This window comes from Aquarana catesbeiana, linkage group LG05 (genome assembly GCF_042186555.1).
Source record: "Aquarana catesbeiana isolate 2022-GZ linkage group LG05, ASM4218655v1, whole genome shotgun sequence".
Taxonomy (NCBI): domain Eukaryota; kingdom Metazoa; phylum Chordata; class Amphibia; order Anura; family Ranidae; genus Aquarana; species Aquarana catesbeiana.
In genome coordinates this window covers 194,651,867-194,667,996 of record NC_133328.1, presented here as the reverse complement: position 1 = coordinate 194,667,996, position 16,130 = coordinate 194,651,867, and the positions used below count along the sequence as shown (strand labels likewise).

The following is a 16,130-nucleotide window of genomic DNA, read 5'->3' as shown; positions in this document are numbered from 1 at the left end:
CAGCTTTTAGTTTATGAATGCCTATGTCATTTCTTGAGGTGCTAAAATGGCAGGGCAGTACAACCCCCCCCCCCCCCCCCCCCAAATGACCCCATTTTGGAAAGTAGACACCCCAAGGAAATTGCTGAGAGGCACGTTGAGCCCATTGAATATTAATTTTTTTTGTCCCAAGTGAGTGAATAATGACAAAAAAAAAAATTACAAAAAGTTGTCACTAAATGATATATTGCTCACACAGGCCATGGGCTATGTGGAATTACACCCCAAAATACATTTAGCTGCTTCTCCTGAGTACGGAGATACCACATGTGTGGGACTTTTTGGGAGCCTAGCCGCATACAGGGCCCCGAAAACCAATCACCGCCTTCAGGATTTCTAAGGGCGTAAATCTTTTATTTCACTCCTCACTACCTATCACAGTTTTGAAGGCCATAAAATGCCCAGATGGCACAACCCCCCCCCCCCCTTTCCAAAATGGGGTCATTTGGGGGGGGGTTTGTGCCACCTGGGCATTCCATGGCCTCCAAAACTGTGAAGAGTGAAATCAAAAATTTACGCCTGAAAGCCTGAAGGCGGTGCTTGGTTTTCGGGGTCCCGTACTCTGCTAGGCTCCCAAAAAGTCTCACACATGTGGTATCCCCGTACTCAGGAGAAGCAACAGAATGTATTTTGGGGTGTAATTTCACAAATTCCCATGGCATGTTTGAGCAATATATCATTTAGTGACAACTTTGTGCCAAAAAAAAATTGTCTCTTTCCCGCAACTTGTGTCACAATATAAAATATTCCATGAACTCGACATGACTCTCAGCAAATAGCTTGGGGTGTCTACTTTCCAAAATGGGGTCATTTGGGGGGGGGGGGGGGGGGGGGTTTGAACTGTCCTGGCATTTTATGCACAACATTTAGAAGCTTATGTCACACATCACCCACTCTTCTAACCACTTGAAGACAAAGCCCTTTCTGACACTTTTTGTTTACATGAAAAAATTATTTTTTTTTGCAAGAAAATTACTTTGTACCCCCAAACATTATATATTTTTTTTAAAGCAAATGCCCTACAGATTAAAATGGTGGGTGATTAAATTTTAATGCACTAAAACACACTATATTGCCCAAATGTTTGATGAAATAAAAAAGATGATCTTAGGCTGAGTACATGGATACCAAACATGACATGCTTTAAAATTGCGCACAAACGTGCAGTGGCAACAAAATAAATACATTTTTAAAAGCCTTTAAAAGCCTTTACAGGTTACCACTTTAGATTTACAGAGGAGGTCTACTGCTAAATTTACTGCCCTCGATCTGACCTTCGCGGTGATACCTCACATGCATGGTGCAATTGCTGTTTGCATTTGACGCCAAACCAACGCTTGCATTCGCCTTAGCGCGAGAGCAGGGGGAGACAGGGGTGCTTTTTTTTTCTTTATTATTTTTTTGCTTTTTTATCTTATTTTTAAACTGTTCCTTTCATTTTTTTTTTAATCATTTTTATTGTTATCTCAGGGAATGTAAATATCCCCTATGATAGCAATAGGTAGTGAGAGGTACTCTTTTTTGAAAAAAAACCTTAAAAAGACCTTAGATCTCTCCTCTGCCCTCAAAGCATCTGACCAAACCAAGATCGGTGTAATAAAATGCTTTCCCAATTTCCCAATGGCGCTGTTTACATCCGGCGAAATCTAAGTCATGAAATGCTTGTAGCTTCCGGTTTCTTAGGCCATAGAGATGTTTGGAGCCACTCTGGTCTCTGATCAGCTCTATGGTCAGCTGGCTGAATCACCGGTTGCATTCTCAGGTTCCCTGTTGAGACAGGAGAGCCAGAGAAAAACACGGAAGACGGTGGGGGGGGGGGGGGGCATTCCCTCCCACTGCTTGTAAAAGCAGTCTAGAGGCTAATTAGCCGCTAGGATTGCTTTTACATGAAAGCCGACCGCTGGCTGAAAAGAATGATACCAAGATGATACCTAAACCTGAAGGCATCATTCTGGTATAACCACTCAAAGTCGTGAATGGCGTACCTGAAAGCAAAAAAATGGTTAACAATAAAACACAGTAAACGGTAAAGTATAAAAAATTGCATACCTGAAAAGCAAACATGATAAAACATAATAACAATAAAACATTGCAGAATAGAATACAGTACAAAATAGCAGAACAATAGAGAGAGAATAGAGAGAGAGAGAACAATAAAACGACAACAATTTTTTTTTAATTTTATATATATTTTTTTTATTTTTTTTTTACACTTTTCTTTGTAACTAACTTTTATAACTGTAACCGATTCCAGGTTCGGGTCTCTCAAAATGCGATGGCATCTTGGGCGATCCTGTGAAAGTGTGCCTAGTTTGTGCAATGCTGTACCCTATGCTAATACTCAACTAGTGTATGGTAGCGTTCAAAACATTCACCAATGCAAAGACCAAGATTGTCAGGACAGGAGGGACAATAATAGCGGGTGTCACGCCTATATCCGCGCTTGCTGCAGACACATCTTTTTTGAGGGGGTTCGTTGGGTAGGGGTACTCGGGAGGACATAAAGAAAATGCCTCTCATGCAGCCGACTTCATTTGGTTAGGGATGTGAATGGGGGAAGTACGGGCGCTGCAGAAGTGGTGGGTTCCCAATTAGGATTGGCGAATGCAGCAGGAAGGGCATGATGGGCACGACGGGCCTGTGTTTGTCTTCTTGGTGGCAGCGGGACACTACTTGTGCTTGCCACCTCACCAGCTTGAACTGCACTTATGGGACTCACCACGTCACCAAGTGTTACTGCAGTGCTGGTTTGACTACGACCGGGGTGTACTAGGCCGCTGGTGCTTGCCAGTTCACCAAAACGCTACCAAAAAAACTGTTAGCGATCGCAGGGATCAGGCCTGACTCTGCGAACGCTGCAGTTATGCGTTTAGTGTTTTGTAAGTGACAGTGATCGATCGATACCGCACTTGGGTGGGCTGGGCTGGGCCGGGCGGAGGGGCAAAACGCAGGTGCTAGCAGGTATCTGGGCTGATATCCTGACACTGCGTTTTTGGGAACCCTAAACTGCTGGGGACGCTAGTATAGATCTGATCGGATCAGATATTGATCCGTTCAGATACTATACCACTAAGGGAGGTGTACAGTGCGTGCGTGGGTGTTAGCAGTACTGGCGCTAACCTGACGCTGCCTGGGGCTGGTGCTTGCCAGTTCACCAAAACGCTACCAAAAAAACTGTTAGCAATCGCAGGAATCAGGCCTGACTCTGCGAACGCTGCAGTTATGCGTTTAGTGTTTTGTAAGTGACAGTGATTGATCGATACTGCACTTGGGTGGGCTGGGCTGGGCTGGGCGGAGGGGCAAAACGCAGGTGCTAGCAGGTATCTGGGCTGATCCTGCTAACACTGCGTTTTTGGGAACCCTAAACTGCTGGGGATGCTAGTATAGATCTGATCGGATCAGATATTGATCCGTTCAGATGGGAGGCGTATGCTGCGTGCGTGGGTGTTAGTGGTACTGGCGCTAATCTGACGCTGCCTGGGGCGACGCATATCACCGCCGGGCGATCAGGGGGCTAAACCTTTATTCGGTAATAAACGGCGGGTGCCCTGACACTATAAAAAAATAAACGAACTAACCAGCGTCACCCGTAACACTTATACGGTGATCAGTGGTGAAAGGGTTAACTAGGGGGCAATCAAGGGGTTAAAACATTTATTAGATAGTATATGGGGGTCCCTGTCGCTATAAAATGCTGACGGCGAACCTAAATATTTACCTCCCTAACTAGCGTAACCAGTGACACTAATACAGCGATCAGAAAAATGATCGCTTAGTGACACTGGCGACAGGGGGTGATCAAGGGGTTAAAACTTTATTGGTGGGTTAGGGGGGTATCCTAGACCTAAAGGGGGATAATACTAACTGCCCTACCACACTAACTGTCACAAACTGACACCAATGCAGTAATCAGGAAAAAAAAAAAAAAACAAACTGCTTAGTGTCAGTGTGACGGGGGGGGAATCGGGGGTGTAATGTATGCCTGGCATGTTCTACTGTATGTGTGTGTGTTGTGCACTCACATTACAGCCTTCTCTCCTCGGCGCCGGAACGGAAAATGCCGAGCCGAGGAGAGATAACATAATTTCCTCTGCCTCAGTGTACAATACAGAGGCAGGGAAATGATCCCATTGGCTGGGAGCAATCGCGAGGGGGGGGGGGGTCCACGAATGGATGGCCTCCCCCTCACCTCCGATCGCCGGGGAAGATTTGCCGACCGCCGCAGGCACCGGGAAAGGACTTACGTACCTGTAAGTCCTTTTGCCTGCCCGTGCCATTCTGCCGACGTACATCGTCGTGCGGCGGTCGGCAACTGGTTAAAGTGATTATATTTTTAAAAAACATTTTTACCTTTTACAAACATTTACCTTTTACAAACATCTCTATACCTACCTGCTCTGGGAATTGCCCAGAGCGGTCCCGAAACTCCTCTTCTCTGGTCTTCCGCTGGGTGCCCCTTCCCCCTACTCTCTGTCCAATGCCCCCATGGGAAGTTGCTTTCTATGGGGGCACATGTGCGTGCTCGCTCCTGAGCCCTGCTGCTGCTTCCACTGACACAGACAGCGGCTCTCACTCCCTCATCACTGGTTTTGAGGGAGGTTCTTAGGAGGGAGAGGGGGATTTTTTTTCCTTTAAAAGAGATGTTTTTTTTATATTATACTTAAATAGGTGGATGGAGCATCGATTCAATGTTGCATCTGTCCCCAGATGCTTCTAAGCCCAACAAAGACCGCTGATCACTCAGTTATCAGCCTTCAGTGAGCAAAGAGAGGTGACTGTCAGTCCCCTGGCTCTCCCCCCCCCCCCCCCAGCTCACTGGAATGCCAGGTTGTGGAGGGGGCAGGAGCAGCTGGTCCAGGCATCTGGATGAATCCTGACTTTAAAGTTAGGATCTTTCCACAGCCTGGACCTGCTGAATGATGTCAGCTGACAGCAGGCTATAGCTGGCTGTCAGATAAAAATGGGTCACAAAAGTGCAGAACGAACTGCACTCCTCCCCAGGAGAAGTACAACCAAGCAGTATGCGGTCCCTTCAGAGCGCATGCACCAGTGACATCACCATATCCTTTCCATGTGAATATTTCCTAAACACCACAAGTTTAGGAGATATTCATTATACCTACAGATAGGCGTTATTATAGGCTTACTTGTAGGTACAAGTTCAAAAGCTAGGTTTGCTACAGTTTAAGACTGAATAAAAGCCAACCATATTGACCAGGTATAAAGGGCACCCATCCTGTGGTAGGCAGTGCACAATATTTTTTATTAGTTCATCTCTTAAAACATTTCATAACATTTCTTAGGACACATTTTTTTAAGGTTTAAATAAATAACTGAATTTACTTCCCACCACAATATGTTGCCCCTTGCCCGTGGGCCCCATAATCTCCTATTGCCCGGGGGCCCCATTTGGTACGACCAGAACCCTTCCTAGAGCTGGCCGTCTGGCCAAACTGAGCTATCGAGGGAGAAGAGCCTTGGTGAGAGAGGTAAAGAAGAACCCAAAGATCACTGTGGCTGAGCTCCAGAGATGCAGTTGGGAGATGGGAGAAAGTTGTAGAAAGTCAACCATCACTGCAGCCCTACACCAGTCGGGGCTTTATGGCAGAGTGGCCCGACGGTAGCCTCTTCTCAGTGCAAGACACACGAAAGCCTGCATGGAGTTTGCTAAAAAAAAAAAAAAAAAAAAAAAAAAAACACCTGAAGGACTCCAAGATGGTGAGAAATAGGATTTTCTGGTCTGATGAGACCAAGATAGAACTTTTTGGCCTTAATTCCAAGCAGCATGGGTGGAGAAAACCAGGCACTTCTCATCACCTGTCCAATACAGTCCCAACAGTGAAGCATGGTGGTGGCAGCATCATGCTGTGGGGGTGTTTTTCAGCTGCAGGGACAGGACGACTGGTTGCAATCGAGGGAAAGATGAATACGGCCAAGTACAGGGATATCCTGGACGAAAACCTTCTCCAGAGTGCTCAGGACCTCAGACTGGGCCGAAGGTTTACCATCCAACAAAACAATGACCCTAAGCACACAGCTAAAATAACGAAGGGGTGGCTTCCCAACAACTCCGTCACTGTTCTTGAATGGCCCAGCCAGAGCCCTGACTTAAACCCAATTGAGCATCTCTGGAGAGACCTAAAAATGGCTGTCCACCAATGTTTACCATCCAACCTGACAGAACTGGAGAGGATCTGCAAGGAAGAATGGCAGAGGATCCCCAAATCCAGGTGTGAAAAACTAGCTGCATTTTTCCCAAAAAGACTCATGCCTGTATTAGATCAAAAGGGTGCTTCTACTAAATACTGAGAAAAGGGTCTGAATACTTAGGACCATGTGATATTTCAGTTTTTCTTTTTTAATAAATCTGCAAAAATGTCAACAATTCTGTGTTTTTCTGTCATAAAGGGGGTACTGTGTGTACATTAATGAGGAAAAAAAATAAATAAATGATTTTAGCAAATGGCTGCAATATAACAAAGAGTGAAAAATTTAACTTTCCGTCCCCACTATGTATATATATATATATATATATATATATATATATATATATATATACATATATATACACATATATACATATACATACACACACACACACACACACACACACACACACACACACACACGCGCGCGAATATCTTATATCATATTTAATTATATATAATATAATAAATATACCCAGAAGTAGCATATACAGGGTATTTTAATGGTGAGTCTGATATCGAAAAACAACGACTGCGCATGCGCGACTACTTGACAGAACATCGGAAAACAACGTCTCTGCCGTTCTGCGCATGCGCTTCCGACTTAAGGACAAACAGGCAGTCCCTAACCCGTTCGTAACTCGGGGACTGCCTGTATATGAAGGGTGGAGGTAGGGGGATCCAAATCTTGTATATTAAAGTAGTACAAAAGCCTGAGAATTTTTTTTAACTGATATAATCACTTTAAATATAATGTACAATACTGGTAAACGTTTACTTTAACCACTTCCGGACCGCCTGCCGTCATTATACGTCGGATCTTTGAAGTGGTATATCATTGTTTTGGCAGCCGCTAGCCATAACACCGGTATCCACTTCTTCAGTGGGCAGTCCACTTTAAGATAAAAGTGGTCTCAGTGGCAGATTCGCCGCAAGATCACTTTTATCGGTGGTGGGAGAGGGCCCCCTTCCCGCCACGCTCCGGTGCCCTCAGCAGTTTACCGGAGCCGCCGGCGGAGGTGATCGGATCCTGTCCTCTGCTTGGCTGGCTGCTGCGATTGGCTCTTTACCCCGATCTGTGAGATCACAGAGCATGCCGGATGTGCGATTACAGGAGGACATCATATGATGCCCTCCCAGAACTAGCCGACCATGCTGTAGCCCTCATTTTGCCCGGTCGGCAAGTGTTTAACCACTTACCGCAAACTCCTGTAGCTGTACGTCGGTACTTTGACGTAAAATACCGGGGTTATAGCAGCAGATAGCTGCCATAACCCTGGTATTTTCAGAAATGGCGGGCGGTATTCTTTAAGATAAAAGTGGTCTCTGGCGGATTTCCCGCAAGATCACTTTTATGCGGATTCTCTCTTTTTCATAGATGAATGCTCACCAGGACTTTCTTTGGATAAAATTAGGGATTTTTTCACTGGGAGGTCATATCCAAACTTGGTAGGAAAACCAAAACTCTTCTTTATACAAAACTATATGACTAACGATTGTGAAGTGCAGCACGATTGGGGCTCCTTGGAAGCTTATGGTCCCACCGACAGTGGAGCAGGTCAAGAAAGAAGGCGAAGCATTGCCAACTCCAGAAAAAAAAGAAGTCTTTTTGACCCCAGGTCTCACATTAAAGAGATCTGTCATGCTTTTTTTCTATTACAAGGGATGTTTACATTCCTTTTAAAAGCAATAAAGTGATCCAAATTTTTTTTTTAAAGGGACAGTGTAAAAATAAAAAAATTAAAAGACAAATAAGTAAGGGAAAAAATAAAAAATATTGTATACGTAAGTTGTGCCTGCATATGTAAACGGTGTTCAAACCACACACGTGAGGTATTTCCGCGGTAGAGCGAGAGCAATATATCTAGCAGAAGACCACCTCTAACTCAAAACTGGTAGCCTGTAGAAGTTTTCAAACGTCGCCTATGGAAATTTTTAGGGTCAAAGTTTGTCACCATTCCACGAGCAGGCATGCTTTTGAAGCATGACATGTTGGTATTTACTCGGCGTAACATTATCTTTCACAATATTAAACAATTGGGCTAACTTTACTGTTTTCCTATTTTTTTTTTTAATTAAGACCGCTGCGCGAATATGGTATGACAAAGTATAACAATGACCGGAATTTTATTCTCTAGGGTGTCTGAAAAAAAATATATAATGTTTGGGGATCTAAGTAATTTTTTTTTTTTTTTTGCTAGAAAAAGGATTTTAACTTGTAAACAAGTTTGAAAAATAGGCCTGGTCCTTAAGTGGTTAAATAACAAACTTGTCATACTTAACTGCCCTGTGCCATGGTTTTGCTAAGAGCAGCCCCGATTCTTCTCTTCAGAGGTCCCCCGCTGGCTCTTCGGGCTCCTCCTACCTTCAAAGTGCCCCTATAGAAAGCCGCAATGTATAGTATAGGGTGCCCTTATAAGGTAAAAAAAACTTCTGCCCTTAGAATCACTTCAAATTACTTCCTTCTCCTGCCCAGGACTACATGTCCCATGAGGCCTTGTTCCTCACACATTCACAAGTTCTCAGGCACTTACAGACATGTATGGACGGTGTACTGAGCTGTACATGTGCTGCACTGTGCATACTGACATGTATGCATTAGGCTTAGGCATCGGACTGGTCGTGTGGCTTTTTTACTCCTCAGCTGTTTTCTGTCATCCCTATGACCCCACGGCTTTCCTCTGGGATTGATCCATCTGTGGTCTAACATTACCTGCTGTTTATACAATATTTTTGAGGCGTTCTACATTGATATATGATCTCTCTTTTTGCATCAGCAGATGATAAAGGGGTAAGGGGTTCCTTGAATCCATGGTGACATTCCTCAGTGGTAGGATGCCCTTTGTGTTCAGTCCTGATGCTGGTCTTGTGTGTCCCTTGATGTGAAGCTCTGGCCCACGGATCCGATCCCTGGCGGCAAACTATTCATCCCCAATTTTTCTTGAAGCTGGATGCTACTTCGATGTTGGCTCAAAAGTAATACGACCAACATATACTTCATCATCATCCCCTGAAGAAGAGGTCTAACTACTTACAACCTTGAAACGCGTCGGGCTTCCTGTCCTAGCTCAATGCTTGGACAGCCGAGTGTGGTGGCTTTTTTACCATTGTTGTATCAGATCTATATACATTTTGTTTGCTAACATCTGACCTCATTTGCATCCATCTTTTTTATCACTGTCATATTTTACCTTTTTGTAATAAATGTATATTTTTGAATTAAATATTGTTTGAAGACTCCTGCCTTTTAAAGTCCCACAAGAGGAAAAATCTTTGCTTTTTGAATAATGCATTCTGTATGCAGGCCAACTAATCAGCTGACCAAGTAATCAATTATGAAAATAGTTGACAACTATTTTCATAATTGATTATAATCGATTATGTCAATTAGTTGTTTCAGTCCAACTTAACAGCACTCAGCCTGATTTAATTCTGTTCCAGGAATGTGATGAAAAGTCTCCGTTCTGCTGCCAGAACACAGCACTGTATACTATATACTAGAGCTGGGCGATTTTCTCCAAAAAAAAAAGTGGTTTAAAAAAAAAAAAAAAAAACTCGATTCACGATTCGAAATAAGTTTTTTTTTTTTTTGATGGACACCGCGCCGGTCCGGAGGAGCTGGAGTTTTTAGGCGAGGCCTAAAAACTCCTGCCTGCAGCTCCTCAGGACCGATGCAGTGTCAGGGCAATCCTGGTGAAAAAAAAAAAAAACTAAATAAATCGATTTGCTGAAAATTTGAATCGATTTGACCCCTCAACTCGATTCAAGATTCAAATTGTTTTTTTCCCCAGCCCTACTATATACAGCTGAAGCTACATACAGTTTATACAGTATTCCCAGCAGGCGCATCTACTAGCCAAAGAATAAGTTGGTTGGATCAGATTGGTCCAAACTAAATATAGAAAGTTAAATCAAACCTAGAGTTAGACCCCTTTCACACCGAGGTCATTTTGCAGGTGTTATAGTGTCAAAAATAGCGCCTGCAATCCACCCTCAAACAGCTGCTCCATTGTCTCCAGTGTGAAAGCCTGGAGCGGTGCACTGGCAGGATGTCAGGAGAAGTCCTGCCAGCAGCTTCTTTGGAGCGGTGAAGGAGCGGTGTGTTTACCGCTCCTCCACCACTGCTCCCCATTGAAATCAATGGGGCAGTGCTGCGATACCGCCGGCAAAACGCCACTCCGCCGGCGTTTTGCAGCTGAATAGCGCCGCTAAAACAACGGTAAGCTGCGCTACAAATAGTGCCGCTTTACCGCCGACGCCCCCCCCCCCCCCGCGCGGCTCGGCGTAAAACCCCTTTTAGTAAAGAGGGGTTTAGCTCTGGTATGAAGGAGCTACTTCAGTTGGCCATTGGTCTGCCTATCTGATAGACCTTCCAATGGCCAACTGAAGGAGCGCAAACACCAGGCTGACAATGCCAATTCTAATTGTGAGGCAAAATTCTTTAGCTACTGTAGCTCTTTAAAAAAAAAAAAAAAAAAAATTTGGCTGCAGGGCGGCAGGAAAAGTATTTTTTTTTTGTTTGTTCGATTAAAGAAAATGCAGAAAAAAAAAAAGTCTTCCTCCCAAGATAAAAATGAATTATTACATTTTTCGCCAGCCATGCAGCTCATCTTGTCTCTCCTGAAAAGCCAAGCTTGCTGAAGAATTTTTCAAATCCAAAATGCCTTTGGATGTGTAGATACTTGCTCATTTTCTAAGCAATGTGGATCCTTCCTCTGGTCCTACTTTACTACTATGTCTTGTAATGACATAGGGGTCGACAGATAGAGCCACAGAGCTCAGAAGAGACCAAGCATCTGGCATGCCCAGAAGTGTTGGATGCCAAAGACTCTTCAGCCACTGTAGCTCTTTAACCACTTCAATACTGGACACTTTCACCCCCTTCCTGCCCAGGCTAATATTCAGCATTCAACACTATCCATATCAGTTTGTTATCATTTGTGTGAGACAGAGGAGAGTTTTCATTGGTGGTACTTTTTCACCTCTGGGGTTTTTTTTTTGCTAAACAAAAACGGGTAAAAAAAAAAAACACAAAGTTTTGAAAAAAAATAAATGCTTTTCTAGTTTCTGTTATAACATTTTGCAAATAATTCTGCTTCACTAATGGGCACTATTGATGGGCAACGATAAGCAGCATTGATGATCATAGCACATTGTTTTACACTAATAATCAGGGCAAACAGGCTTGCAGGTTATGGCAACCCCCCCCCCCCCCCCCCCCCGTGATTGGACACAGCTGATCACATGGTAAAGGGCCACTGTGATTGGCCCTTTACCGTGATTAGAGAGCACGCCAGATGTATCCTGAAGGGGGCGCGTGGGGGGCATGGTTCCATGGACATCCTCTCAGAACTGGCCGACCGCGATGTAGCTGTCTTTTGGCTATAGTGCAGTTGGGAATTACGATAATGAAAACTGGCTGCAAGGGAAAGGGGGGAGACCTTTCTCTGAGTTGTCTTTTTTTTTTTAGTGCAGGTAGACTGGTGCGTACAGCATGGTCAGTTTTTGAAAAATCCTGTTTACTACCTCTCTAGTGAGTGTTTTTATTTTTTGAGGATTGTGAGTTACATTTTAGATAACAGTAATCCACTAAAAAAGGCAATATGTGGATTAGTGCACTTTGAGTCGCATGTCCATGTCCCATGTGCAGAAAGGTAATTGAAAAAAAAAGGAAGAAGGAAAACGCATGTAACTTACTTATAAAGTGTCCATAAAATGCATATTGCATTGTATTAAAAGACCCGGTATCCAACTCAAAAAACTAGCTCAGGCACAGAAAATCATATATTTCAATGATTAGTTGCAGCATTTTTTCTTCCTAAAAATGATTTATTATTGGCAAAGAGCTTCTGAACTTGTTAGGCTGGCAGTACATAGTATTTTCTCACTCAGCCAGCAGGCTGAATGAATAAAATAAAAATATAACAAAGCAGCTTCTCTCATACATTTTGACATAGAGAAAATAAAATAACTTTCAGGTCTTAGGGAATCCAACGAGAATACTTTGTATATCTACAACTCGTGCATGTTGGTGTGAACAAATAGTTGAGATATAAGAAATAAAAATAAAAGGAATGTGGTGTCCTTACACTGGTGATCAGTGAAAAGCTCCCTTACACTGGAAAAACATACTCAAATAGGTACTGGGAACTTTTAGTCTTGCGTTTCTGTTCCCACGCTGTAAGACTTCCCTAGATGGGCACCCAACAGTAGCTCAAACCATAGAAATTCCAAAAGGAACACTAGACCAAAACTAGATAAAAGCGTCCAAAAGAATTATTAGTAAAAAAAAAAAAAAAAAAAAAAAAAAAAAGGCATATAAAAACTACTAAAGCGCTTTGGGACATCACCCCTCCTCATTCATCAGGGCTCAACACAAGATAACACTTGGTTGGACTCAGAAAACAGTGACTTCACAGATCTATTTTGGAACCAGTGTTAACCACCTCAATACTGGGCACGTTCACCCCCTTCCTGCCCAGGCCAATTTTCAGCGCTGTCGCATTTTGAATGCAATACTGTACCCAAACAAAATTTTTATCATTTTTTTTCCCCCACAAATAGAGCTTTCTTTTGATGGTATTTGATCACCACTGGGTTTTTTTTTCCTTTGTAGCGAAAAAACAAAAAAAAAAAAAAATTGAAAACTTTGAAAAAAAAAAAAAAGTTTTTCTTTTTTGTAACAGAAACACTTTGTAAATAAGTAAAGTTTTCTCCTTCACTGATATGCAGCACTGAGAGGCACGGATAAGCAGCACTGACAGGTGGCACTGGTGGGCACTTATAGGCAGTACTGATCAGGAGGCACTGGCAGGCATCACTGATGGGCACTGATTGGCATCCCTGGTGGGCTCTAGCGGGCATACCTGGTGGGCTGCAGTGGGCATCTTCGATGGGTCTGCACTGCTTGTCTTTTTGCAAATATCTTCTAAACCGTGTAGGTTTAGGAGATATTTCTTGGACCTACAGGGAAGCCTTAATCTAGGCATACCTGTAGGTCAAAGTGGTCTGTAAGGGTTTACAACCACTTTAATGCACTTGCTTTTGTCCACATGCATTGTCAGGCAAACAGATGTGCTTGGGCCCTAAAGGGACATTTTTGTTTAGGGAAACAATAGCCACAGGTTTGCAATTGTAAAACGCCAAAGATCAAAAGATGTGCTCACTAGAGATATACTATACTTTCCCTCACCAGTTCTATAGTCCAATGACGGTTGGGTGGGACATTCACCGTTCCAGGTGGATGTCATATGACGTCCTCCCAGAATGGGCTGCGTTGCGGTGCGATCTGTCACCCGTTGTGTTCACCAGACACAAGGGATGACTGATAAGTGTAACGGCTCTGATTCATGCCATTGTGTTGATCTCTGTGATTGATCACAGTGATCACATGGTACAGACAGGACCATTTACAGCCTATCTGTACCATGTGATTAGCTGTGGCCAATCACAGCTAACCACAATAGTAAACACTGAATGAATTGATTTCATTCAGTAAAAATGGTTGCTTATAACCGTGAAATTCCCTGGTGAAAGCAATCAAAATGTGTAAAAAATAAATAAATAAATAAGTAAAAATAGCAGTACTATAGTAACAATGTGCTGCTCTGGTCACAGTGTGTTAAAAAAGAAAGAAAAAAAATAATTACAAAAATATTTGTAATTTTGTCACCAGTTAGTGTACCTGACCACACCAGTTATGCCCCGTACACACGGTCGGACATTGATCGAACATTCCGACAACAAAATCCATGGATTTTTTCAGACGGATGTTGGCTCAAACTTGTCTTGCATACACACGGTCACACAAAGTTGTCGGGGGAAAAAAAAAAAAAAAGGTGTTTTTTTTCATTTTCAGAAAAAGTGAACTAACGCTTTAAAGCCCATCTCCCTGGGGAAAGTAACAATCCTCCCTTACAGTGGGGGTGTGCCACAATGCAAGGTTTAAATGTGTTTTTATGTCTAGGGCACTAGGAACAGCGGTTTTACGTACCTGATCCTCCATTCCACCAGCAGCCGGAGTTCTCCTCTTCTCCCCTACACCCAGGTATGGAATGTTCCCTGGCATCCTCACGTTCAATACAGGTCTGGGGGCTTTGTATTTTTCTTGATGATGTCAGAGGACCTGTGATTGACGAAGCCTAGGGGAGGAGGGGGATCGGTCTTACAGCCTGGAGTAGCGGAAGATTGGGTAAGTTAAAAGTGTTTTTTTGAGGCCCCACAGACCAAAACGAGCATTCGACCCTTGCGGTGAATGGGCAGCTTTAAATAAAAAAAAAATACTTGCTATAAATGTCCAATCTGCTGTAGGAAAATAACACTGAACCTGCTTGCTTTGAACAATAAAAATACATTACTGCAGTCTTCATACATCCACACCATTCCATGCTACAGAAGGACAATGCTTCGGTGTGAGAACGTAAAACCATATACACTGTATACTATTACAGGTTAAAGACACAACATATGGGTAGGCAGCACAGGCAATACTTAGTAGTACACCAGTCAAAGATCCAATTTATAAATGATATTTAATGAGCAATTCTGTTCAAGTGATTTTTAATCTCTGTGTACTGTGATGATCTATTCTCATTAGCTGGATATCACAGTTCAAATACTCATGAGCTGATAGCAATTATTCTTATTCACAGAGTTTAATTAGATGGAAGATTAAGAACTCATCCCAGGAGATTGAAGGTGATTTTTTTTTTTTTTTGCAGGAAATTTTCATGTGAAATGGAAGATGTGGTAACAGTGGTTTGTTATGCTGGTTAGGCTCGGTTCACACAGGGACGACTTGTCAGGCGACCTAGTCGCCTGACAAGTCGCCTCCCGTTCTGTGCTATGGAACCGTTCTAAGGGGAGCGACGCAAGTCGCTCCGACTTAGAAAAAGGTTCCTGTATGACTTTGGGGGCGACTTGGGGCGACTTGCATAGACTTCTATACAGAAGTCGTTTTGCAAGTCACCCGGGCAGTCGTGTGCAGGTCGCCTTGGTGAGGCGACCTGCAAGTCGTGCCGCCTCTGGTGTGAACCGAGGCTTACACTCTTTCAGGCGTGTGTAAAAGGACCAGGTGACCCATAGATGAGCTTCGGGAGAAGCCTCATGCAGAAGTACCAAGTTTCCTAGCAGTTAGAGCAAAACATTTCCTTTGCCCAAATTAAACACAGATCTGTATCATAAGGTGCCAGATCTGACTTGTAGATGCAGAGGAATCTTCTTTATGCTTTATACCACTAGAGCCAACTAAACAATCCCCAGGTCCAAGGAATGGGGAAGGTAGTCCAGTCTGCAAACCCTCCCAAGTGACAGCAATGGGTTCATGAGCACCCAACCCTCAGTTCCAAGCAAATATTCTGTAGGGTGTGAGGATGTCTAAGCTTAACCACTTCAGCTCTAGGCCTTTTTTTTCCCCACTTTGTTTACATGTAACAATCAGTATTTTTTGCTAAAAAAATTCTTAGAATCCTCAAACATTATATAGGATTTTAAAGCAGAGACCCTAGAGAAGAAATTGGTGGGTTTTGCAATTTTTGATGTCACATGGTATTTGCGCAGTGGTTTTTCAAACGCAATTTTTTGGAAATGAATACAATGAATTTTAATGCAAAAAAAAAAAAAAAAAAACACAATACATAACCCAATGTTTGGTAAAAAGATGAGTAAATAGATATCAAACATGTCACTCTTTAAAATTGTGAACGCTCATGAAATGGCGATAAACGATGTAAATGTTACTATCTGTAGGTGCTGCTTTAAAAGCCTTTACATTTACACAGGAGGTCTGGTGCTAGAATTACTGGCCATGATCTGACGTTCACAGTGATACCTCACATGTGTGAGACGATTGCTGTTTGCAAGTGGGACTGACGTGTGTGTTCAAGC

The 16,130-nt window shown here is 43.1% G+C and overlaps 1 protein-coding gene across 2 annotated transcripts in view; it reads right to left on the bottom strand.

Moving 5' to 3' along the window:
* Window positions 1-16,130, bottom strand: part of LANCL2 (LanC like glutathione S-transferase 2) — a 121,229-nt gene that overhangs the window by 65,387 nt on the left and 39,712 nt on the right. The window contains exon 1 of one of the 2 annotated variants that reach the window (XM_073630461.1): window positions 14,239-14,383. The exons of the other annotated variant lie outside the window; for it this stretch is intronic. Coding sequence (XP_073486562.1) covers window positions 14,239-14,313 — 75 coding nt within the window. The 5' untranslated portion in view covers window positions 14,314-14,383. Of the gene's footprint in view, window positions 1-14,238; window positions 14,384-16,130 lie in introns of those variants that run through there. 2 annotated transcript variants of the gene reach the window in all.